Genomic DNA, 26,966 nt, shown 5'->3' on the forward strand with positions numbered 1-26,966 from the left:
AGATAGATAGATAGATAGATAGATAGATAGATAGATAGATAGATAGATAGATAGATAGATAGATAGATAGATAGATACTGGGCTAAACCCTGGTGTTACAAATACAAGCTAGCAATACAGTCCCTATCCTCAAAGAGCTCACGTTTTGGTGGGAGAAAACAGAACATAAAGGGAATCATAAAGCTGGGGACGAGGAGATGACTGGGAAGTGGTGGAGAGGCCTGGGCCACAGCAAGATAAGGTAAGGGCTTATCTATCAGAACTGAGGAGACTCAGGGAAAGATTCCAAATTTCCACTGGAGGGACACGAGGGTGAGAATAGATGATACGGGGTGGCAATGACCAGCCATGGAATTGGCGTGGTTCAAATTGTAAAGTTAATGACTATGAAGTAAGGTACCACTTGGGGCTGAAGGGATTCTTCTAAGAATCCCAGGAGCAAGCTTTGGTACAGGGACTCAGGGGCGTCATTTTAGTTGCTCATGGGCCTTCTTGCCTCCTTCTTTCATGCTGAGCTTCAGGCAGAGTAGGTGAGGTTTCCAGGTCCCTAGCCCCTCAACAACTGAGTAGCATTATACTGCAGTGTACGTACATTTGATGATTTTCTTCTAAGTCATTTTTCATAGGTATGTTCCTCCTCCCTCTCTAGCCAGGACTCTTCCCATATTTGCCTTTCTCATGCCCCCAGCTGCCAGAGGGCTCAGGCCAGGGCCGGGCATACAGCACAGGTGCCGTGCCAACGGGTGGAATTCCTTTGATACCCCCGAAATATTTCTCAGATCAGTCCTCCCTGGGGGATTTCCACCCCTGGATTCATCCAAGCAGAGCTCAGAGCCCAGGGTGCGGGTACAGGAATGTGATTTTGGCTCCGGGTAGAGACTTTTTGGTGTCTCGATGATCTTAAAAGAAAAGCCTTATCCTGATTTTTATTCTCATGTAATTGAAAAAATACCTGAAAACTGGAGCAGCTCTCGCTGCCAGCTCTTGCTGCCAGCACTCCCTACAGCCTCACCAGCTGAAGTTGCCAGTTTTCAACTATTTGCCTCTGGAACTCCCTCCCTTATGCAAGCCTCTATCTGGGTCTATTTTTGATCTCTAGAGCCAGAAAGCCCCTAGTGATCATCTGGTCCTTACTCCTCATTCTATAGATAAAGATGCCAGGGCCAATTCAAGGTCAAGGTCAAGCTCAGGTGGTAAGCAATAGAGCAAGAATTCCAACATAAACCTTGAGACTCCAAATTCTGGTGTTTCTTTTTCTAGTCCCTGGGCTACCTCTCTGACAGGGGCCTTGTGTGGATTAGATAATCAGATAATAGATTGAGTGTGAGAGACCTTATAGGCCATTGAGTCCAACCCCTTCATTTTGCAGATGGGGAAACTGAGACTGAGAGAGGGAGGGACTTTTCTTAGGATCACACAGCTAGTAAGCATCAAAGGTAGGTTTTGAATTAGGGTCATCCTGACTGTCAGAGACAACCTATGTAAAAGGACCTTGAAAACTACAGCCCCCCAAATAACAGGCAAGTTTGCCCACTTCAGCTTGTGCAGAGGACAGGAAGCGTCCACAGAACTTCCTTTCATTCATATCTGATCCAAATTCTTCTGCTCTGCCTTCAAGGACCCACCCATCAGCATCATTATTTGTCCTTATTCTCATCACCTGCCTCTTAGAATGACCAAACTTGGGGCGGCTAGGTGGCACAGTGAATAGAGCACGGGCTCTGGAGTCAGGGGGACCTGAGTACAAATCCAGCCTCAGACCCTTGACACACTTACTAGCTGCGTGACTTTGGGCAAGTCACTTAACCCCAATTGCCCTCCAAAAAGAAAAAAATAATGACCAAACTCAGCCTATAGTTCTCCGCCAAGGGTGGGCCCACTATTAGTGCTCTTATACTCCCTTTCATCCTTCTATGCCACGCCCTCTCCCTTCCTTTCCTCTGAACCTGGGTCCACATTCTAGGGAGATTTCCCCTTTGGGGGGAATGGAAAATTCCATCAGAAACTATTGGCTCCCTTTGAGATTCCAGGTTGGACTGCTCAGAAATCAGTCCATTCCAAGATCAGTCTCCAGTGTTCACTTTGGATAGACCTAGGGAGGCCGGTGAAGGGAGAATTAAGCACCGAGAATGTCAGAGTTGGGCAGAGATCTTAGAGCCAGCTAATTCCAATCCCTCATGATACAGAGGAGAAAATGAAGGCTCATCTATTTAGTGGCAAGAACAAAGCTAGTGTCCTGGGTCCCTTCCTCCTAGAGCTCTGTCCTCATCTGCACCATACTGATTCTTCAGCCAGAGATATGACCCTGCAGGCTCCTGCCCCCAAAACATTGCCAGTGGGCAGAGTAGGGGGCAAGTTCATGTGGCTTGACTTCTTGGATGCTTTTGTCTATGTCCTACCTCCTGGTGTATGCTAGACTTAGGAGGAAGTAGGACAAAGAGAGGAGTCCTCTCTAAGCCCCTCCTAGATGGAGTTGATCAAGCATCAGGCTGAGTCTCAAAGGCAGGAAGCCCTCTTGCCCTTACTTGTTGGTGAATCTCTCTCCTTTCCTTACACTGCCTCCCCCAACCCCCTTCAAGCTGAAGTGAGGTCACAAGGACTCAGTCAAACCTCCTTCACCCATCTCAGTCCTCCAGCAAACTCTGGAGAATGGATTAAAAATAGGTAGAGCGGAAAGCTGGGAAGGAAACCATACCACAGCAGTACAGGGAAGGGAAGGCAGTCGTGGTTCTGGTAGAAAGTCATGGGGTCCTGGGGTGGAACAGTCCAGGGTCCAGCCCCACCTCCCATTCCCCCTGGAGAGGAAATGACTCACATTCCTGAGATTCAGAAAGTAATCTCTTTCCCTGCCCGGAATAAGAAGTTGGAGGGGAGGGGGTTAGAGGGGGATCCAAAGCTGTGGGAACATCAAAGGAGGACCCCTCCCCCAGGACATTCTGTTAGGTTCCAAGCTGCCCCTAAGGTGCGGAGGCAAGATCTTCATTCAGAATATGAAATATCAATCCCCTGATCTCCACCTGCCTCTCCCCCCCCCCCATCGCCCCCTACCACCCCCACCCTTCATAGTACTTACTTAACCCAACTGGCTGAGTTTTGTCCCATTGTGTCTTCCCTGTTCTTTAATATGTATTTACGGAAGGGCAATCCAAGGTCTAGGGCGTTGCTGTGTTCTTGAAATCAGAGGCTGAAGGGTACAGACAGTGAGTGTGTATGTGTATGTGTGAGGAGGGTCATAGTTATGTGAGGGATGGTGCTCCCCCCAAGGGGAATTCTCTGGGGTCTGAGCTTGCCCCTCAAGCTCCTTCTAGAGGGATAACCAGCTCTGATGGAAAAGTGAGAGTTCTACCTTCTTCTCACCTGGCAACAATTCTTTGAGAGATCAGGTCTATGTTGAATGGACTCATCTGGCTACAGGTAATGTGGGTTTGGGGAGGGGGGCACAAAGGAGTGAGATTCTTCTCCATTCTATTCTGGGTAGCAGCACAGAGTCCTAGTTAAAGGAAAACTCCCAGAGCAAAGACCTGAGGATTCTCCCAATTCCAAAATTCTGTGATTCCAAGTTTTGGATTTGGAGTAAATGGGATGTAAGTTTGAAGTTTACTGTCCTGCCTACTACACCTCTGTCACCTTAGGCAAATTTTGCCTCTCTGGGCCTCAGTTTCCTCATCTGTAAAGTGTGGGAGTTGGACTACAATGAGGGCATCTTAACATTTTTTATGTCATGGACTCCTTTGGCAGTTCAGTGAAACCAGTGGGTCCCTTCTCAGACACACATTTTCAAATGCATAAAATCAAACACACAGGAGTACAAAGGAAAACATTATATTGGAATATAGTCATCAACATTGTTTTTAAAAGTTCATGGACCCCAGTTTGAGAACCCCTAGATTACATGATCTCCAAAGCCCCTCCATCTCTAAAGTCAGCATGGTACAAGGGAGAGATCCTAGGCTTTGGGGTCAGAGGATTTGGGTTCAAATCTTGGCTCTGCTCCTTTCTACCTCAGTGACCTTGGGTATGTGACCTTTATTAACAATCAATCAACCAGGGGCGGCCAGGTAGCACAGCGAGTAAGAGCACCGGCTCCAGTGTTGGGACGACCTGGAGATCGAATCCCGGGCTCAGACACTCAGCACCACACCCAGAAATAATAACTGGCCGTGTAATCTTGAGCAAGTTACTTAACCCCGATTGTTTAAAAAAAAACAATCAATCAACCAATTAGCATTTATTAAGTGCCTATTTATGAAGGCACTGTTGCTAAGCACTAAGGGAAAATAGAGTCCCTGCCCTCTAAGAGCTTATAATCTAATGGAGACAGCATGCAAGCTATATACAGAATGAATAGGAAATAGTTAACAGCAATACCTCTCTGGGTCTCAGTTTCCTCATATGTAAAATGAGAAGGTTGGACTAGATGACCTCTTAGGTCCCTTCTAACTCTAAATAATTGTGATCCTCTGGTATTGGGGGTGGGGTGGGAAGAAGACGAGGTATTGAGTCAACACTCAGTCATCTACATATTGAGACCAATCACCTGGAAGGATCCTTCCATTCCTAAATCTGTGATCATATAATCCAATAACATCTCATTTAGTCTCTCTGGGACTCAGTTTCCCCAGTCCCTAACACAAAGGGACAAGGAATAGAGGTTATATCTGTGACTTTATTAATTTAGGGTCTTATATGGTAAAGAACTTTCTTCCCCCGTACAGGATTGGCACCTTCTTTGTAACTCATAGCATTTAGAGAGTTGCCCAGAACATGGAGCAGGTGAGTGACTTGCCCAGAGTCATACATCCAGTATGTGTCAGTCAGTCCCAAGCATTTATTTTATTATGCACCTACTATGTACCAAGTACTGCCCTAAATTCTGGGGACATAAAGAAGGGGAAAATAATTCCATGATCTCAGAAGCTCATAGTCTAATGAGGAAGACAATGTTTAAACAACTATGTTTGAGCAAGTGATTGTTAAGTCATTTTTCAGTCATGTCCAACTCTTTATGACCCCATTTGGGGCTTTCTTGTCAGAGATGCTGAAGTGGTTTGCCATTTCCTTTTCCAGCTTATTTTACAGATGAGGAAACTGAGGCAAACAAGGTTAAGTGATTTGCCCAGGGTCACACAGCTAGTAAGTGACACCAGATTTGAACTCAGGAAGATAAGTTTTCCTGACTCCAGACCCAGTACTCTATCCACTGCACCACCTAGCTACAGGCAGGATAAATTGGAGATAATCAACAGAGAGAAGGTATTAGCATTAAGAGGGATTGTGTCATAGGTAAGACTTGAATCCATATCTTCCTGACTTTGAACCTATGTTCATCTTCTTCATCTTCTGTGCAAAGATGCCACCAAACAAGGTACTTAATAATGCTTATCGATTGATTAATTAAATGATCCTTAAGGTTCCTTTTGTTCCTGAATGCTAAGATCTTATGCTTAACCATGTTATTAAATTAGTAGGACTGATTCTGTGTCTCAGGCTAACGTGCTCCCTTGCTTAGTAATGAAAACTCAGTCTCATTTTCACAGCCCATTAAGCTAAGCATGATTGAGAGAGTGACCTCCTGCAGACCTCAGTGACAGGATACATTCCAAAGTTGAACAGCAGCAAGGCTTAAACCACGTGGTATAGGGAGCACCCAGTTCATCGCTGCCCTTCCCTGATGAAGAGTCCTGGCACTGAGGGTACTTTCAGGATTTTTCAGTAATAGGATGAGATGAGTAAACAGGTTGAGTGATGCAGGACACGGGAGATGGGGATTTCCAAATACTTGCGATGGCCGTTGCTTCTTTGTCCTCCCCAATAACACCACTTCTCCTCTGCCATGGGAGCTCAGCCATAGGATTACAAAGGTGGGAGAAGGGGATCCCAGAAGTGAGTGATGAGATTTGCCTGCACAGACAGAGGACTTGAATCTTGATCTTCTTTTTAACAAATGTATGTGCTCTTGGTCAGGTCCCTTCTCCTGGCTGAGGACTCAGCTTCCATGTTTCTTTTATCTCAATCTTATTTGAAGAGGGGGAAAGTACTTAGAATTGGGTCTTAGTCCTTTACCACGAGACTGAAGATAAACGAAAAATAGTTTAGAGAAGTAGAAAAAATGTTGGACTTGGTTTCCCATCCCCAACACTTACTAGTTATGGGACATTAGGTATCAGTTTTCCCAGTTGTAAAATGGAATAATTATTCTACCCAAAGCTAGGTACCAATTAGTGCAAATAATGATTCTTCCTGAAGCGGTCGTCATTGCATTGCATTACATTGCATATTTCTATTGGGCTGGAACCAATGACCATATTTACATTATTAAAATTTTTAATAATTGGAATTCAAATACATGGGACCACATCAGGGAATTCATTATTTGCACTAATCAGTTCCTCCCTATACATTCTAGGGTTGTTGTGAGGACTGAACCAAATGTTTGTAAAGCAAGAGTGAGCTATTATCATTTTTCTTTTGTTTCTACATCGTGTTTGTTTCTGAATATACCTCTCTCCTTCCCCAATAAGATAACCCCGGTAACAAAGATTTCAAAAGAAAGAGGAAGAATAGCAGTTCACTAAAGCCAACCAACACATCAAACAAAAAATGTCATAGTCAACATCCTTCCTCAGCAAAGAAGAAGAGGTGGATTTTCTCTACTCTCCTCCCACAGCCAAACTTGATCATTACACTTACACATCATTTAGGATTGTTTTTCCTTTTCATTTGGAAAAGATTTTGTTTATATTGTCACAGTTGTGTTTATTGTTTGACTAGTTCTGCTTCACTCTTCATCAGTTCATATAAGTCTTCTCTAAATTCTTTGTATTCACTGCTTCTTTTGGTACAGTAATATACCTTGATGTACCACAGTTTGTTTAGCCATCTCACAATCAATGGGCCTCTGTTTTGTTTCCAGTTCTTTGCAACCACAAAATGTTCTGTTATGAATGATTTGGCGTATATGAGATCTTTCTTTCTGCTTTTATCCTCCTTGGGGTATATACCTGCCAGTGAGATCTCTGGGTCAAAGAATGGACACATCCTAGGTATTTTCTCAGCATAATTCCAAATTGCTTTCCAGAACGGTTGGATTAATTCTTAGCTCCATCAACAATGTATGCATGTGAATGTCTTTCCATACTCCCCTTGAACATTGACTATTTCCATATTTTTTTCACCTTTGCCATTTTGGGAGATACGAGATGAACCTCGGAGTTATTTTGATTTTTATTCCTCTTATAATTAGTAATTTAGGAAAAATCTTGCATATAGTTTGCAATTCTTCTTTAGCAAAATGTTTGTTTATATCCTTTGACAACTTATTCACTGGGGCTTCTAGGAGAGGAAAAAGGTAGAAGAACAAGGAGAGGGAAAGGGAGGGGAAGATAGAAAGGAAGAAAGAAAGAGGGAGAGGGACAGGGGAGAATGAAGGAAAAGGAGAGAGGAAGTGGGAGAGAAGGAGGGGGAGGGAGAAAGAGAGAGAGAGAGACAGAGAGAGACAGAGACAGAGAGACAAAGAGAGAGAGACAGAGAGAGACAGAGACAGAGAGAGACAGAGACAGAGAGACAAAGACAGAGAGAGAGACAGAGAGAGACAGAGAGAGAGAAACTGTTAGTTCTATATATATCTTGAACATGAGAACCTTATCAGAGATACATGATATATGATACAAAGGCTTCCCCAATGAATGCTTTCTTTTCTTATCCTGGCTGCATTGATTTTATTTATGCTAAAGCTTTTAAATGGTGTATAATCAATACTATCTGCTTCGTCTTTTATATCGTCTCTAACTTTTAGCTGGTTACTCTTTCCCCTAGCCATGGCAATAAAAGGTGCTTAATCTCTTGCTCTTCTAAATTTTTTTAATGTGTGACTTTTCTTTGTCCAGATCATACATCTCTTGTGACCTTATTATGGTACATAGTGAACTATTACTATTAATAACTGGGGTTGACCTAGTGCTTTGTCTGTAAAAATGAGAGAGTTGAAGATATTGGCCTCTAAGAGCCTTTATAGCCACAAACTTCTAGGATTCCACGATGCTCAAAAGCACTGTGGATTAGAGCAAAGCTGCTGCCCATCAGAGGCTTGGATTCTAAACCCTCTGACCTGAGTGGTGAAGGCAGAAGGGTGAGTGCTGCATGCATGAGATGTGTAGTCCCTCCCATTGCAGAGTCTTCAGCATGGGATATCAAGAGAGAGGCTTAATCGCGACATCACAAGTTTAGAGCTAGAGGGAAACCCAGAAGTCATTTGGTCCAGCTCTCTCATTTTACAGATGAGGAAACTGAGACCCAAAGAAAGGTTTTATAAAGCAAGTGAGGGACACCTTCAATGGACCAGACTTGGTCTGGAGTCCAAGTTGTGGCTCTTCATTCCACCTCAGGAAGGACAATGGGTTAGGCACCACAAATACCTGGAAGGCGGTGTGGGAGAAAGAACACTGAATGTGAATCCTTAAGACCTGGGTTCACATGCCATCTCCACCACTTATTTGACTTCAGGCCTTAGCTCCTGCACCCATTGAATGAGGGGGATGGACCAGATAACGCTGTAGGTACCTTTCATCTCTAAAATCCTATGATCCTCTGAGAGCCTGATGCCACAAGGAAAGTTTTAGGTGGATCAGCTAGGAACGTTTGGCATTTCTCATTCCGGATCTGACTCAGTCTGGGGAGCCATGCAGGACGCCACTTAGGAGGGGAAAAGGAAGCTGTGGCCTGAGGAATTTCTCTGTCACTTTCCTTGGTTAACTGCTGGCTTCCTAGGGCAGATTATGCACTCACTGCACTCCTCACTCACCTCTGCCCCGAGTGGGACATGCACTGCTAGCCAGACATTGTGTGAAGGCTGAGTCCCAGGCCAGCTCCATTCTCTGCCTCCTACCCTGCTCCTTCCCTGCCCCCGACCCCATCAAACAAAAATAGAAAAGGAAATTTTTGGTACAGCTCAAAGACAGATAGACAGACATGGTTTTTATGGTGGAGGATGGGAAGTTATTAATTTGATGGGATAGCTAAGGCTCCGAAGAACTTTTCATTCCCCTTGAATTTCCTCTTCTAAATACTCTGAAGTTTCCATTAACAAGGGAGGACAGGGCAGTGAAGACCTTCTGACCAGTAACATATTTGAGTCAAGGTAAACTCCTTCTCTAGTTTCTATAGAGAATGTAGTTGCTGAATCAGCTTTTCAGATTTGAACCTTAACTCTCCCAAATTTGGGTTAATTTGTATAGTAGGTCTATGGGCATCTAAACCCTGGATGCACCATCCCACTCCAGCCCTGAGAAGCTAGCACTACAAGGCCAATAACTGGTAAAATCAGGAACTTGGGGAAAAGCTTTGAGAGTAGCATCAGGTTGGTGTGCCATTTCCCAGTGGGAGGATGGCCCCTTAACCTGAATTTTGGGTTACCAGAAAAAGAGCTGCTATCAATATTTTGTACATACTGACATACTGATCCTTTTCTTCTTTCTTTGATTGAGTGTAGAAATTGGGTACATGTTTATAGTATCTGCCACGAGGGAGCTTGAAGTTGGTGGATTTCTTGAGCTCAGGAGCTCTGAGATCTGGGTTAAGTTGATTGATTGTCTATAATTAGTCTGACATCAATATGGTGAGCCTCTGGAAGCAGAGGACTACGGAGGCTGTCTATGGTGGGCTAAATTGGCCCAAACAAACAAAGTAAATCAAAGCTTCCATGACGATCAGCACTGGGATTGGGCCCACAAGTGGGCAACATAGGGAGAGTGAGAGAGAAGGAAGAGAGGAGAAAGAGAAAGGAGAGAAGAGAGAGAGAAGCATGAAATTTGAGGACTGGCTGACCTCTATGGCAAGTCAAGGGCACCTGAGCTTTGGTTCAGAAAAATTAAGATCGACTTACATGTTGGGCTAACTTATCCCTGGAAATATAGCATATGTTTTCTAACTGAAACTTAGATGCTTCTGGGCTCTCTCTTCCATTCTTTTCTGAGCTCTAAGTGCAGGGCATTTTGCTAAGTACTGTGGGGGAGGCCAGTGTAGAGGAATCAGGATGAATAGAGAGGCATCAGTGTGTGTAGGCTTGGAGTTTAAAGACCTGAGTTGTTGTTTTTTTTAATCTTAATTCAGACCTTCATTAACTTAAAGACCCATAAGTGAGTCAGTTTTTTCTAGGTCTCATTTTTCCATCTGTAAAATCAGTGGTATGGACTGGGTCAAGGGTCCTCTAACCCCAAGCATTCTGTGGATATATTTCAAGGAGTTCATGAGCCTGGAATTTTTAACATTTTTTGATAATCATGGCAATATAATTGGTTTCCATTGCAATCCTATGGGTTTTACATTAAGTATGAAAAAACATTGTTCTAAGAAGGGGTGTCTACTTTTCCCCAGACTGCCAAAGGGACCATGATACAAAGAGATTAAGAACCCTTGTCCTACAGTCAACCTGGAAAGCAATTTGTAACTGAGCCCAGAAAGTTACCAAACTGTGTATTCCCTTTGACTCAGCTATACCACTACTAGGCCTACACCGAAAAGAAATCAAAAAAGAAGAAAAGGATCCATATGTACAGAAATATCTATAGCAGCTCTTGTTCCTGGTAACCACAAATTAGAAACTGAGGGCCATCCCCCCATTGGGAAGTGGCTAAATACTTTATGATATGTGAATGTAATGGAATGTTATTGTGCCATAAGAAATGATGAAGAAGACAACTTCAGAGGAAACCGGGAAAAATTCTCTGAACCAATGCAGAGCAATGGTACAGAACTAAGGCAATAATTTATACAACGATGATAATCTGACAGAGAAAAACAACCATGCAAGGCTGATAAACCACGAGTCCAAAAAAACAGAGATGAAACACACCACTCGCCTCCTGATGGAGAGAAAGAGGATGAACCCAAGATACAGAAAAAGTCATATGCTTTTAGGCATGGCTAATGCAGGAGTTTGTTTTGCCAGGCTCTAGCTATGGATTAAGGGATTTGGTTTTTTTTTTCTTGCTTCTTTTTTTTAACTTGTTAATGAGTAGAGAGGGATAATAGGAAGAAAACAGTTTTTAAAAGCCCTGTTACTTCAAAACAATACTTAATAAAATCTTTAATATTTAATAAGCATTTAAATAATATACAATAATTTTAAAATTTTAAATGTTTCCATTTTAATAAGCATTTAAATAATATTCCATAAGTATTTAACACAATATTTAAAAATCAAACTTCCTTTTATAAAACATTTTTTTAAAAAGACACCCAGATCTCAAAGGCCATTTCCACCTTTCGCATCATGTGATTCTGTTATAGGAATAAGACAGGGACCCTGACCCTAAGGATCTTATATTACTTAAGCCTTTCAAAAGCTGAAGGAAGCAAAGAGTGGAGCTATGGGTCTGGCCCTGATTCTCACCACCAAGGAGAACTGCTAAAGTCTAAATGATGGGACCTTGGGGGGAAGTGAGCTCTCTAGCTCAGACTTTATGTCTGAGGACAAGTAAGCCAGGTATTGGGGGATATATACACTAGATCTAGGGAAGGCAGTTCTCAAAGGGCTCAGAGGAAGAATGGATAGTATACCTTGGCCTAACCTTTTCCAAGAAAGTCATTCCCAGGAACAATGGGAATGATGTGTGTGATATAATGACATTCTGAATATGTAAAGAGAAAAAATTCCAATAAAAAGGAAAATGGGAAATTGTCTGAATCAAGAGTCCTTCATGTTTCCTATGTCACGGACCCCTTTGGTGGTCACTCTGGCAAAGCCTTGTCAGAAAAAATTGTAGAATGCAAATAGACAAGATTATAAAGGAAATCAATTAAATTGAATCTTTGCTAAAATAAAAACAAGAAACTTGAGGCTAAGTAAAACTAATGTGAGTGCACAGGGAATCCATTTCCCAACTTCAATTTTTAAAAAGCTTGTACAGAAGATTTAATCAAGGACAGAAAATAAAGAATAAATAACATGATATGGTCCTCTAAGAATAGCGTCAGAGCTCGGAATAAGCTAAAAATATCAAAGAAAGCGAAGGACATTAAAAGTGGGATATTTTTAGCCTAATTGGGGAATGGTTTGTTGTCCTTCATTCTGGAAGAGGGCCAAAATGACGTCACTATACGAGAGTCAAGTTACAGTGTGTCCGACCATGGCTGATCAGACCAGCATGAGCTCTGAATGTTCTACCACAGGTTGGGCACAAATCATCCACGTGAATATTTGGGTGGATTCTCTAAATTTGTGCATCTTGTGTTTCTTTTGAGCTACTTTCATTCTGCTTTGCTCATAGAGCACAGCACCTTCTCTGATGAAGGCATGCCATGAAAGAGGCAGATCCTAGAAGCTTCTGTGGGTGAATGGGATGATAATAGTGGATGACAGGAAGAAGGAAGAACTACTCAACTCTTCCTTTGTCTCTATTTTCTCTGACAAGGAGAATAATCTTTGAACTTGAAAGGATGGCACAAAAATGAATAATGGAAAACTGAAACCCAAGATTACATAAACAGTTAGTACCCACCTGCCCTTGGTGAGCTCAGGGTCAGATGAATTCTATCCTTTATCTATTGATTTTTTTCTCCCCAATTAACAATCATTTGTCCTCTCTCCCTCCCACACCTTCCCCTACAAAAAAGGGGAGGGGCAAAAGAAAAATTTTTGGACCAAATATGCATAGTTAAGGAAAACAAATCCCACATTAGCCATGTAAACATGTCTTATTCTTCATCAGAGCCCATTGACTCTCCATCAGGAGGTGGACAGCAAGTTTGATCATTGGTCCTCTGGAATCACAGTTGGTCATGGCACTGATCAGAAATCATAAGACTTTTGAAATTTGTTTGTCTTTATACTGTTGTTATTGTACTAATAATTCTCCTGACTCTGCTCACTTCCTTCTGCATCAGTTCATATAACTCTTCTCAGATTTTTCTGAAACTCTCCCTTCCATCATTTCTTAGGGCACAATGGCTATTTTACAGTCTTTATTGGTTTGATGTAGGGAAAATATCCTGATCTTTAAAACTATCCAAAAATGGAATGGGGTGTTCTCAGGGAATAGTAGGTTCCTCTTTATTTTTTCAGGTAAAGGCTGGTTGGCTACTTGTCAAGTATGATGCAGAGGGGATTCTTATCTAGGTATGGTGTGAACTAGATGGACTCTGTGGTCATTTCCGTTTCTTCAGTTCTGTCAGCTCTACCCAGACTACCAACGGACCCAGTCTTGATCTGAAACCAGGCTGTTTCCTCCATAACCTCCATAATTGCAAGATTGCTTTCACACCCAATAGGAGCATGACCCTTCTAGTGTTTTCTTTCCTTCTCTTAGAACAAGGGGACTTGATTTGGAGTCGACAGACTGTTTTGGGATAGATTTCATCAAGTCTATAAAACTGGATGGGGAAGAGGTTGCATCTTTATTGTCACTGACTTCTAACTGAAATTTAAAATTTCCTTCAGTTATGAATGTAGGCAATAAACATTATCCTGAGAAGGGATCCATAAGCTTCACCAGACTATCTTAAGGATCCAAAACACGAAATGAGGCAAAGTACTTCTGTTTTTAAACGTTGTTCAATTGTGTCTGACCGTTTGTGGTTTTCTTGGCAGAAATATTGTAGTGGTTTGCCATTTCCTTCTCCCGTTCATTTTATAGATGAGGAAACTGAGGCAAACAGTGAAGCAACTGTAGGTACATGCCTAAAATGTGTCTGAGGCTAGATTTGACCTTAGGAGGATGAGTCTTCCTGATTCCAAGCCCAGTGTTCTATCATCACACTGATGTCATTGGTCCTCTTTGAAAACGAAGGGTGAACAACAATCCACTGTACCACCTAGCTGTGCCACACGTTGGGCTCTGTGAAAGGAAAGATGATTGAAGGTAAAGAATAGAGAGAAAAGACAGCAGAAGGCAGCATGCCAGGATCTCAGGGTCCCCAGACAAATTTTCCTGCCAGACCAGGAAGATGCTGTCAAAACCAGTTACCATTGACTTTGTGACATAGCCATCACCTCCAAACCCTTCCATGTTCTCCACATCCAAGGCTTTGGCCAACTTTCATAGCAGTCTAGAGCACAAGTCTTTGACTTAGTGTAACCCTTTCATTTTACAGATGAGGAAACTGAGGCCAAAAGAGAGGAAGTCACTTGTCCAGAGTCTTAGAGTTAGTAAGTGAGACAAAGTCAGGACCAAATCTCCCATTTCCTGATTCCTGGTATATTGCCATTTCCAAGAAATCACATACTGACTTCATTAGGAACAGACAGCTATGTGGTCCAGCAGAATGAGTGTTAGGTTTAAAGTTCAGAATGAACTGAGTTTGAATCTTGTCTCATACTTATTAGCTGTGTGGCACTAGGCAAATCACTTGACGTTACTTTGCTTCAGTTTTCTCTTCTTTAAAATGGGCATGCAAATAAGCACTGATTTCATAGTGTTGTTAGGATACAAGATAATGTATGTAAAGCATTTTGCAAATTTTAAAAAGAATATTATTGATACCTATAATTCAGAATCTATCCAACCCTGAGGAGAGCAGAGAAACACAAAGAAATCCACCAGAACTATCACTCCCAGTGACTGCCACAAAGAAGCCTGAGGTAGCTAGCCATCTCTCCTTCCTCCTAAGAGAATTGGAACCATAGGAGGTCAGTCCCAAACCTCAGTGTACCAAGCTCTTATCTGCTGGCTGCAGGCATCTCTTCACAGAGGAGGACCTGCTCTGGTCTTCCAGGTTCTTGGCAATGGGAGCTGTCTTTCTACCCCCACAGTTCAGCTGTCCTGGCTTCTTCAGTGAGATAGCATCAAGGGTGTGACCAGTTGTAGTGATTACCCTATGCTTTGGGCTGGGCTCTGACCCAGGAAGGCAGCTGATGGAGGAGAAGGTCCTCTGGCAGCTGGTACTAAAATAGTCCTGAAGCCTTGTACACATATAATCAGTTCATAATTCCACCCAACTGTTATCAGTCAGCCAAAGTGGTCTGAGGTCACTGCCCTCCCCACACACCCCTCTAACTGCCCTTTTGTCACTTATAGAATATGTTAGGAACATCATAGAGGGAATTTCCAGAAGGATAGAATTGGACTGCAGTAAAAGACCCACTCAGTGCAATATTTGACACATAGTCAACACTTGAAAGAATGGTTTTTTTATTCATTCATTCACTTTGGTGGTCATCTGGAGTAACCAGTACACCAAAGGAATCCTTCCTGGTTGTACAAAAACAATTGTTGGCAATTCAGGACAGCTAGAATTTCTAGGAAGGTTTTCCTGATGTCAAGCCCAAATTTAACTTTTTGTAGCTGCTCCCCCCCCCTCCCCAGACCTCACTTCTGCCTTATGGTACCAAATGGAACATATCCAGTCCCTCCTCCAAATACTCAAAGCCCGCTCTCATGCCCACCCCTTTCCAGTCTTCTTATACCTTACATCCTCTCAAATGCCCTGAGATTCAACAACACCAGCATCCTTGCTGTTTCATGCACAAGAAACTCCATCTGTCAAATCTGGGCATTTTCTAGGGCTGTCCCCCATGCCTGAAATGTTCTCCCTCCACATCTCTTCCTGGCTTCAAGTCCCAGAAAAATCCCACCTTTTACAGGAAGCCTTCACCAATCCTTCTTCATTCCAGTGCCTTCCCTCTGTGGATTAATTCCTATTTATCCTGCATATATTGTTTTTTTAATTGTTTGCATGTTGTCTCCCCCATCAGATTAAGCTCCTTGAGCACAGGGACTGTCTTTCACCTTTCTTTGCATAGTTTATACTTAGCAAGCCTTCCCTGAGTCTTCTCCTCAGTCTTTTGTGATGGCCCCAGGGTCCATCATTGTTCAGGTCACCCCTTCTCGAGACACGCTCCAGTTTATCCATCATGCCCAGAACTAAGCACAATCCTGGAGATTGAGATTGGACTAGACAGGATCTCATAAGTCCCCATTGAGTTACTATGTCTGTATGGCACTTGATGGTGTATTATCACGATGCTTTTGGATTATTGTTTGGATATTAAGCTTATCTCCTCACTTGTGCCTTGCCTAACACATAAGGAGAGCTAAGTAAACACTTAATCAGCCAAATTACCTACTCAGCCAGTCAACAAAATGCCTGAGTGGCCCACTCTATGACTGAGTGAACCGTGACTGGACATAGGACTTTGGGCTCAGCTCTGCTTTCAGTTACCATTTTTGAATTGGAGAAAAACATTCTGAAAACTCTGCTTTACTTCTCTCAATCCCTACCACATCTAGAACAGGAAAGGGAACTGGGAAGAGGATGGTCAGTTGAAGAGTTGGGGGGTACAAAAGAGGAAAGAAACATAATTCCCATTCATTTGACCATTCCAGATTACAAGCTTTCCATGCAGGAGATGGTGCCCAATTTTATACTGTTTTAAAGTTTGATTCTTCTGGTTCCATTCTCCAATGCCTTTTAGGTCCTTAAATGAGGTAGTAGATTGAGCTGACTGACCAAAGCCTAGGTGTTGATTACTGGCTCTGATGTTAACAGGAATTGTGATACTGACTAAGACCCTTTTACTATCTGTAAGATGGGAAGGTTGAACCAGGTGGTGATAGTTTATGTAAGTGTTTTAAAGCTCACAAAGAACCCCGGATGGAGGTACCATATGTTATTATTGTTTTACAGATGAAGAAATTGAAATTCACGGAGGTTAAGTGACCAGACTCACAAAACTAGTAATTATCAGAAGTACGATTAGAACCCTGGACTTTCTTGCTCCAAATTCTGCAGTTTCCACTGAACCAAGTTGCTTCTCAGGTGGTCCATAAGCTTCTCAAGTGGTGCCTCTCAGCTCTGACATTCTCTGTTCTAAGGTCACTCCATCTCTGACATCCTCGATTTTAAGGTCCTTCCCAACTCTGACATTCTCTGACCTAAGACTCCTTCCAACTCTGACTCCCCCCCCCAGCTGTGATATTATGTATTCTAAATTTTCTTCCAGCTTTGACCTTGTATGTGCTGAGGTCCCTTCTGTCACTTTGAGAGTCTAAGTCCAAATGGAAAGAAGTCACCCTTTGAATAGTGAGATGGTGCTTTTCCCTTTTCCTGGTGCATTCTAGGCATGGTAGGCAGCCGATGCAAAGACATGGCCAAGACAGATGGAATAATGTTTGTGAAGACTATGGTGTGGGGGAAGTAGAGCAATAAAGTTAAAAAGGCAGGCTGGGGAAGGTCATAGAGGGATCTACAAGGCTGGGGTGGGAAGGGGAACTTGACCTAAGTTGAGCAGGGAATTCCTCTGAGATGTGGGGCATGGCTTGCAAAAATTCCAGAAGGCAGGAGATGGCATTTACCATTTAGGGAACAGCTCTTTCACTGGAGTAGAAAGTGATTAAAAGGAGGGCTGTCAAATGATACTGGACAGGTAGGTTGGAGCCACCTGGTGGAGGCTTTCAAAGCCAGAATTTATAGTTGATCCTAGAGGCACCGGAAGGTTTTTGAGCAACAGAGTCAGATGTGTACCTAGGGAGGAAGATTTTGACAGTGGTGTGAAGGATGGATCAGAGAGGAGATGCCTGTAACAATTCCCCAACACACACATCCACCCCACCCAGCACCTTGAAACCTTCCCAGAATGTCTTCCCTTCCTTTATTTCCTTTGATTTCCCCACTCATGGAGTCAGAACAGTCTCCATTTCCTCATCTGTTGAATGCAGGGACTTGATCATTTCTAAGGCTCCCCCCCTCTGACATTCCATGTTTTAAGGTCCTTTCCAGCTCTGACACTTGGGGATTTTAGAAAATTCTTCTTTCCAAAGCCAGAACTAGAGATAGGTGAGGTGGGAAGCCACTGAGGGTATACAGATTGAAAGAGAATAAAAGAAGGAAGACAATGTGACTTTTTATAAATGTCTATTGTTTATTGCCAGAAAAATCCTTCTCTCTGTGGAAGTCAGCAAATCAATTAGCATTTATTAAGTCTTTACTGTATAGCGGGCACTGTACTGAATACTGGGAATACAAATGCAGAAATGAAGACATGTCCTGCCCTCAAAGAGCTTATATTCTAAAGAGAGAAGACAATGCATAAAAGGGAGATAAAAAGGAATCTTGTCTAGGTCACATTTCCCCCCAAAAAAAGAAGAAAAAAGAGAGCTAAGAAGTAGTGAAGGAAGAGATGAAGGTGGGTAGGGGGAATTGTAGAGAAAGTCCTGAAAGGGGGAATACAACCTGGAGGAAAATAAAGCTATAGCTAGTCTGAGCTTCCTCCAGACAGAGGGTCTGAGGTAGAGGTGGGGGAACCAGCCAATCAGAAAGAGGCCACAGGACTGGAGGGTATTTGGAGTATGTGGAGTCTAGGAGTGTAGCCTCTAGGGTGAAGAGGTTTCTGGGGCATTATAGAATCAGGAGTAAAAACCAGAGAGGGATGAAGACTTCCCCAAATCACTGAATTTGAGAGTTGCAAGGGAGCTCATTCATCATCTAGGCCAACTTTTCCCTAAAAGGAACCCCCACCATGATAAACATAACAAGGGATCATCTAGCCTCTTCTTAAAACCCTCCAAAGAGGGGGAACTTACCATCCATCAAAGGAATCTCTCACACTTTGGGCAGACAGGTGGCACAGGGGGTAGAGCACCAGCCTATCTTACTGAGTTCAAATCTGGCTTCAGGTACTTCCTAGCTGAGTGATCCTGGGGAAGTTCCTTGATCTTGTTTGCCTCAGTTTCCTCATCTGTAAAATGAGCTAGAGAAGGAAATGGCAATTCCACTCCAGTATATTTGCCAAGAAAACCCCAAATGGGGGTCATAAAGAGTTGAACACAACTGAAAAATGACTCAACAAAAATTAAGATGTTTTTCCTGATGTCAAATTCAAATTTTCCAATTTCCCACTTTCACCTGTAGCTCTTAGTTCTGCAACTAAACAGGACTCAACAACTCTTGTTATGTTTATCCTTCATTTTTGAAGAGGATCATTATATCCAGGAGATGATGACATGACTTGCAGCTGACTTTGATTTGAATGAGTGAGGGCTGTGCAAGGTCACCAGCCTCACTTTCTCCTCCAGAGCCATCTGGGTCCAGTGACCAGATATTCATCAGGATGACTGGAGATGTCCCAGGATGCAATGCAGGACTAGTCCAATCCCTCTGGACACTCTGCAGCTTACCCCTGTCCTTCCTAAACTTCATTATTAGATGCACAGTACTCCCCACATGAGGTCTGATAGCAGCAGAGTGTAGTGGGAGTCACCTTCCTATTCTAGGAAACCACACCTCTATTAATTCAACCCAGGAAAGCATCACCCAGCTGACTCATATCGAGTTTACACGATGCTAAAACTCTCAGGACTTTCTGATAGTGGCAGATTAGAGTGAGATTATTGTAGTTTCATCGTTTCAGTCTTGTCCAACTCTCCATGACCCCATGTGAGGTTTTCTTGGCAAAGATACTGGAGCGGTTTGCCATTTCCTTCCAGCTCATTTTACAGGTGAGGAAACTGAGGCTAGCAGGGTGAAGTGGCTTGCCCAGGGTCACACAGCTAGGAAATGTCTGAGGCTGGATTTGAACTCAGGAAAACGAGTTTTCCTGATTCTATTTGGAGTTTTCTCTTTTTTTCTTTTTTGTTTGCAGATAATTTAATTTTACAACTCTTTAATACAAAACATTTCTTTCTTTTTTCTTTTTAAATTTATTTATTTTTTGTCCATTTGGGGTTCTCTTGGAACTACTAGGTGATGTGGGGATGGAGCTGGGTTGTTGTAAGGATCAAATGAGATTACAAATGTAAAGAGCCTTGCAAACTTATTGTTATTATTATCATCATTATTTCAAAACCCTCTCTGGTATAATGGAAAGAGCAGTGGCAGTCGGCTCCATGGGTCTGGGTTCAAATTCCAGCTGTGACACTTCTTGGCTTGAGTAGAGTCCACTAAAGTCCCTTTGGGTCTCGGTTTCCTTCTTTGTTAATTGAAGGGGCTAAGGGAGAAGATTCCTAAGGTGTCCCCCATCTCCAGAACCCTGGATCCTTACTGAGGGCCCCAGTACAAACAATTACCTGGGATACTCTGACCATTTAAAGGAGCGTGGCACCCCAACCACAGCCCGAATAATGGGCATGAAACAAGTTAGGTGACATTTCTACCAGAGGGCAATCCATGAGCCATGGCTCCCCCTTGTGGCAGAAGGCAGAAGAAGCAGGTGATGTCCTCTCATCCAGGTGCCAGCCTTGGGACCTCACTGTCGGTTCTCCTTTATTTTCCTCTGGCCCTGGGGTTTCTGGGTTTTGCAGCTGTCCTCAGCCCTAAACCCCTCTGTGGATGGGAATATATGAAACTTCTGGTGGTAAGGAAGGCAGTGAGGTACAGTGGGCTAGGGCATTGGAAAGGAATTCAGGACACCCATCTTGGGATCAGAGGGCATCGCAGTTACCATTCAGCCCAGGCCTCTCGTTCTACAGATGGGTCCAATTTGAGGAAAGGACTCATCCGAGGTCTGGGAATGGCAGATCCACTGTAACTCCAAATGTGCCATACTGGAATGCAGCCCTGGTTCTGCCACAGACTTTCTGAGCAAGCCAGATCCCCCTCTCCACGCGCCAGCTGCCTCATCTGTGAAAGGCGGCAACTGGACATGAAGATCTTTAAGGCCTTCTCCTGCTCCAGCATTGTGTGGCTTCTTTCAACAGCTCAGAGAAAATCGTCAGACTTGATATTTTAAAAAACTGTACAGCCTTGCGCTAAGTTCATTGCCATGCCACACGGGCCATCTGCTGATTTACACGGGTTACCCTTCTTTGGTCCTCACAACAACCCTCTGAGGACCGGGCTATGATTATGCCCATTTTACAGATGAGGCAACTGAGACCACTAGAGGTTAAGTGACTTGCCCAGGGTCACCCACTAGGAAGTCTATGAAGTGGGATTACAACAAAGGTCTTCCAGACTCTGGCCCCAAAAAGGAAAAAAAAATACCAGGATGAAGGTTGATGCTGATCTTGGCTTTTTCAGGTGGTGACCTCCCTATGACACTGATGAAGAAAATGGCAGGCCAGGCATTTCTTCGAGCAGTGGTTTTCAACATGAGTTTGTTCTTCATCCTCCAAGGTATTTTGTCCTTCCTCTTCCTCCTTCCCTAGATGGACCCTCCCCAAGGGCATTGTCCAGAATCTACTGCTTTTCATTTGTGTTGGTAACTCTACCCAGCACAAAAGAATATGGCACAGGGAGAAGCATTCCAAATTAGAGTCAGTCAGAAGTTCTGGCTCTACCATTGATTCCCAGTGCTCCCTTCTCTGGACCTCAGTTTCCCCATCTGTAAAATGAGGGTGCTGGAAGAGATGGTCTCGATCGTCCTTCCAGCTTTCTCACCTTCTCAATGGGTGGGGAAGGGGCAGAGGAAGGAAGATAATTTGGAACTCAAAAATGTTTTAATGAATAATAAATGTTTGAGTAAATGAATGAACAAATGAATAAATCCAATAAAATGAGAGGATTGACTCCATGACCTCTGAAGTTCTTCCAGCTGCAGATCCCATGGGCCTCACCACCCTCCCAACCTCTGCTATCCCATGACTTCTGTTGAGTAGATATGACAGTCAACCTCATAGACTTTTGAGGGCCCTAAGAGACCTCAGAGGACTTGGCAATAAGACCCTAGAGCTTCACGGGTCATCAAGCCCAACCCCTCATTTGACAGAAGAGGAAACTGAGGCCCACAGGTTAAGTGTTGGCCCAAAGCCACAAAGGTAGCAAGTGTCAGAGATGGGATTTGAACACAAACTGTCTTGACTCCAGAGCTGGCACTCCAGCCACAGTGCCATGGTCTGTCCACAGTAGATGCTTAAAACTTGGATTTGCCTTATCCAGTGCTCTCCCCTCTTTCTTCTCCCTTGGCCATTTTGCAGATCAGGAAACTGAGGCCCCAAAAGTTATTTATATAGGGCCTTAGACAGTTTGGAAAATTCTTTACATAAGGATATTACAGAAGATGACAAGCCTGGTGCTCTAAGGTCCCTTAGGACACTAAAAAAGTCTATGAGGCTGACTATCATGCCTACGTAACAGAGATAATGGGATAGTGGAGTTTGGGAGGGGAAGCTTAGGAATGGTGAGGCCAAAGGGAAAGGGAAGTCCGTAGGATCTGGAGCTGGGAGGAACTTCAGAGGTCATGGAGGCAAATCCTCTCATTTCATTTTATTCATTCATTCATTTAAGATGCAGGGCCTGGATCTCACACTGTCTTCCTGGGTGGAGGGGGGGACCCCTAGGGAGGCCGTTTTCCCCCAGCCACAACCATGCTGAGCTTGATGATACATCTACTTCTCCTTCTGTGCCGCAGGGACACAGGGCACTAACCACAAAGATGAGTTCAGGTTCTGTGGGGAAAGGAATCAGACCCATTCAAGCAGCCTGAAGTACATTCAAGGCCATTCCCACCACATTGTCATCGAGAACTCGGAAGAGGTCCTCACAATCAAGGCCCCATTTCCTGCCAAAGAGTCTGGTCAGTCCTGGAACTTCAGTCCTCCCCTGGGGCCGTATCACTTCTGCCTCTACTGGCTTCCCAATGCTAAGAAGCTCCAACTGACTTACGGCAGGATGACTTATGAGCTGAGTGACCGTGCCGATAAGTTCCTGTGCTTCAGCCATCTGGAGGTGGCAGAGCAGGTGGAGGGACCGTGGCTACTGAACCCTTCCTACAGCTCCTGGAGAAAGCCACAGAACACCAGTGTTCTTAACAGCCATCGATACACCTTCCACTTCCACGGTAATGATGGGAGGGGGGGCAGATCTGGAGGGGCTGGGGCCGGCTGTGCTTTCATTCTCCGTCCTCCACCATCCTTTGACTTCCTCCAATTCCTGTTCCCACTCCTGCATCTTGGCTGAGAAGGATAGAATTATCCAGCTAGAGATAACAAGAGAAGGGAGGTTCTTGTAGGGCTCTCCCCTGGTGTGCAAGGCTCTGTGCTTTGTGCTTGGGGGGTACAAAGACAGAAGACACAAGGCCCTCCCCTCAAGGAAATTCTAATCTAATGGAGAGGAGGGGGGAGAGCATTTACGCAAATGAGGAAAGTATTTACGCAAATGAGGAAGGCATTTACACAAATAACTACCTTATGGCGGGGAAGGCAAGCTCAAAGCAGAAGTCCAGATCAAGTGCTACGAAAAATTTGAAAGGGGAGAGGTCACTTGAAACCAGGGGATCAGAGAAAGTTTCATGAATGAGGTGACCCTGAGTTGAACCTGTTTGGGCCCAAAGGGAAACTAGATTACCAGCTGATCTATTAGATTGTAAGCTCCTTGAGGGCAGGGGCTGTCTTTTGCCACTTTGCATGACTGGCACATAGTAGGTGCTCAATAAATTTTGATGTATGAGCCAACTGGTCTGAAGGTGGAGGAATGTCAGTTTCGACATCTAGGAGAGATGACCATCTTGGTCAAGCTGGTGAAAGCAGCCCTGCCCTGCTTGGGTGGGGGGGGAAGCAGGTAGAGTGGGGGTGATGAAGCCCATCTTAACTGTGATCCCCTTTGCCTTCCCCAGACCCGCCTGGTGACGCCTCTTCCCACAATGGGTCAGTTGACATGTGTGACCTAAAACGGGAACTACAGTCACTTAGCATGCTCCTCAGCCCTGGAAAGATGGGCAGAAAGCCATCACCTACCTCCATCAGCCGGTGAGTGCTTCCTGCTGCTGTGCAATGGTGTCAGGGTTTGGGGGGCATTGCGCCAGAGGGGCTGGGAACCATGGGGCCCATAGGCTGGCCTTGGGAAGGTCTCCAGCCACAGGCTCCCAAAGGGTGGGGTGGAAGGAAGGAGATGAAGAGGAAAAAATGAGGAAGCTTTGAGTCATATTTCCTAGAATCACAAAATTTTAGATTTGGAAGAGACCTGGTCCAACCCATATGTGAAAAGACATCCCCACCTGGCAAGTGACCATGTGGCCTCTGCTTAGATATCACTAAGGTTGGGGAGCTCACTACTGCCTGAAGTCTCCCAAATCTCTTTCCATTTTGTCAGAGAGCTCTGTGGTCACGTCAAAAGATCCCTGGACCTAGAGGCAGGACCCAGGGCTGCTCCTTGCTGACTGAGGCCCTTGGCAAGCCCCTTGTGCACTGCAGACCCTTATTCTGTAAGAGGAGAGGCTATATCAGGCAACCACTAAGATTTTGTGAAATTAAGCTTCCTCTCTGGAGTCAAGTCAAATGTAGAGAACATCTGATCTCTGTCCTGGACTTCTGGGGCAGGCTGGTGGTGCCTCTAGATCCCTTCTCAAAAGAATGTCTTTTAAATGCATAAAACAAAACACACAGGATTTGAAAGGGATTATCAATGAAAGGGTGATCAATTTTATCAAATTAATCAATTAAAAAATAGGTTAAGAACCTTTATTTAGAGGAAGAAACTGAGGCCCAAGGGTTACTTGTCCAAGGTCATGCTGAGAATTAGGGACAGAGCTGGATTTGGTTCTTCTTCTCTCTGGGGGCACTTTCATTCCTCAGCTCAGCCTCCTGATCTCCCCAGCTTCCTTTAAGTCTCAGCTAAAATCTCACCTCCTACAGGAAGCCTTCCCCAGTCCCTGCTAACTCCAAAGCCCTTTCTCAGTTAATTAGTTCCTATTTATCTTGTAGGCAGTTTATTTGCACTTTTTTTTTTTGCTTATTGTCTCCCTCATTAGACTGTGAGCTCCTTGAGGGCAGGCATTGTCTTTTGCCCTTTCTGTTTCCCTAGTCATAGCACATAGTAGGTGTTTAATAAATGTTTGTTGATTGATCCTGCTTTCCCCTTTCCCACATCTGTTCTCCTGTCTCACTTCTCTCTCCTGTCTTCCTCCATGTTTTGTCTTTTTTCCCTGCTCCTCAGATTACTTCTTTCTTCCTTTCTTCACTCCTGTACCTCTCTCTGTGTATCCAGGTAGAGACAACAAGAGAATGGAGGTTTTCTAGGGCTCTCCCCTAGGGTCTAACCTGTTTGGGGCTGAGTACTGGGGAGGTGTACAAGACTCTGTGCTTTGTGTTTGGGGGTACAAAGACTTTATCTGTCCCCTTATCCCTGTCCCTCTATAACAGAAATAACCACAATTAATTGTTCTAAGTTGCTTGAAGGTTTGTGAAGTTCTTTCCTCACAACATCTTGGTGAGATAGATATGAAAACTGAGTTTCAAAGAAGCTAGGTCACTTTCCCAGGGTCCCACAGCTATTTGATGTCAGATGCAGGACTTGAACTCAGCTTCTCTGATCACAAAATTCCATGCTCTTTCTATAACACCAAGACTTCAGTGACTGAGGGGGCCTCTGTTTTCTCTTGCTTTCTAGGCATCTCCAGAGCTTAGAGTCAAAGTTGGTGGGTGTACACTTCAAAGGGGATAAGGCTTCCTTTGAGGAGGAGAAGATCAACGCCACTGTGTGGAAATTGAGGCCAGGAATTCAGGATCTGCACATCCATTCCAAAGTGAAGGTTGGTATCTGGGGAGTCAAGAGGGGGACAGGAGAGGGAAAGGGGGAGGGGAGGAAAAGGGGAAAACTGGTCACTGAAATCTAGAACCAGAAATTGATACCCAAGACAGATCAAAGAAGGAACCTGGGCCAGCAAAAACCAGTTGGTTTCATGGTCCCAGTGCTAAGCTCAGAATGGACTCTATAGTGGGCAAGCCATGAAGTCATATGGCCCATGGTGGGGCGGGATGATTCTTCTTTCCTATTTCTGGAGCAACCATCTAAAGACTGTGGTTCTAGGTTAGTCTATCTTTGAGAGACAGTGTTCTAGGTTTCTTGGTCTCATCCTACTTCATGCCCATTGGGGGGTCTAGGTTCTTTGTAATTCCCATGCCTGCTGCCTCTGGTGGGCCCAGAATTCTCTGACAACTATCCCTTGGATTTTGCAGATGGACCAGAGCACAATGCAAGAGTATTCCGTGAAGCTCCCCAGTGCCTTCTTTGAAAAGGCCAAAGGCAGGAGAGGAGAGGCCGAAAAGAGACTCCTTCTCATGGATTTTAGCAGCCAGGCCCTATTCCAGGTACCCCAGCTGGACAACTGTCCTGCTTGCCTTCCTGGGAGGGGAAAGCAGTTCATATAAGTGTCTTGGGGGAGGAGGACGAAGGAAGCAGGGGGCTAAAACTGGATGAATCATAATAACATAGCTCACATTTCTGTAACATTTTCCTCATAACTTCCCTGACTCTCAGAACCAGTTTTACCCATAGGCAGAGTAGGTGGCCACCTATTCAGTGACTTGGGACACCAAAAAAGCTTTAAACCTAAGAGCACCATGACCCGTCATCACACCACTTGTTCTCTGATGCCTACAACTCCTTTATGGATGTGAAAAGAGGCCCGATGAGCCAGCTTCTCTAACCCCCTCATTTTACAGACAAGGACCAGGAAAGTTAAGTAATTTGCCCAAGGTCACACAGCTAGTCACTAACAGACACAGGAAAAGATGCCATCAGTAGAGATGGGTAGCAAGTTTTACCTTCCTTATGTCTTCAGGATAAAAACTCCAGCCAAGTCCTTGGGGAAAAAGTCCTGGGTATTGTTGTACAGGACACCAAGGTGTCCAACCTCCAGGAACCGGTAGTCCTTACCTTCTGGCACCAACCACAGCCGGTGAGTAGACAAAGTTTCACCCAAATGGGGTAGGGTGGTCCTAGGGAGGTGGGGTCCAACTAGTCTCCCTACTTTAAAGCAGAGCCTTTTTCTCCTCAGTGCACCAGGGAAGTACTTAAGATTCAGAATGTCTTGTCATAAATATGAATGAATGAATGAATGAGTAGGATTTGGAGTTAGAAGGAACCCTAGATTTCATTTAATCCAAGCTCCTCATTCCAAAGTGGAGAAAATTCAGGCTCAGTGAAGGTAAGTGACTTATTCAGAGTCACCCAACCAGTAAGTGATGAAGCCTAGGAGGACCCATTAGTCAGTGCTTCCCTTTGCAGTTCCCATCCCCCTGCCCTTTTCTTTCTTTGCCCAGTCTTTCTGTGCCTATGAGATTGCTGCCCATTTTGATTGAATTAACCCATCAATTCTA

At 44.1% G+C, this 26,966-nt stretch overlaps 1 protein-coding gene across 3 annotated transcripts in view; it reads left to right on the forward strand.

The window, feature by feature from the left end:
- ADGRG1 (adhesion G protein-coupled receptor G1) overlaps window positions 1-26,966 on the forward strand; it is a 171,991-nt gene that overhangs the window by 134,522 nt on the left and 10,503 nt on the right. For 2 of the 3 annotated variants that reach the window (XM_069087574.1, XM_069087575.1), the window contains 6 exons: window positions 20,950-21,045; window positions 22,280-22,708; window positions 23,483-23,615; window positions 25,255-25,396; window positions 25,824-25,955; window positions 26,429-26,545. In XM_069087574.1, the coding sequence (XP_068943675.1) occupies window positions 20,964-21,045; window positions 22,280-22,708; window positions 23,483-23,615; window positions 25,255-25,396; window positions 25,824-25,955; window positions 26,429-26,545 (1,035 nt within the window). In that variant the 5' untranslated portion in view covers window positions 20,950-20,963. Of the gene's footprint in view, window positions 1-3,187; window positions 3,415-20,949; window positions 21,046-22,279; window positions 22,709-23,482; window positions 23,616-25,254; window positions 25,397-25,823; window positions 25,956-26,428; window positions 26,546-26,966 lie in introns of those variants that run through there. The other variant, XM_069087576.1, reaches the window with a different exon arrangement.

This window comes from Petaurus breviceps, unplaced genomic scaffold, assembly GCF_028583685.1.
Source record: "Petaurus breviceps papuanus isolate PSGF00001 unplaced genomic scaffold, PetGlider_PUasm1.0 182, whole genome shotgun sequence".
In the NCBI taxonomy this organism is placed as follows: domain Eukaryota; kingdom Metazoa; phylum Chordata; class Mammalia; order Diprotodontia; family Petauridae; genus Petaurus; species Petaurus breviceps.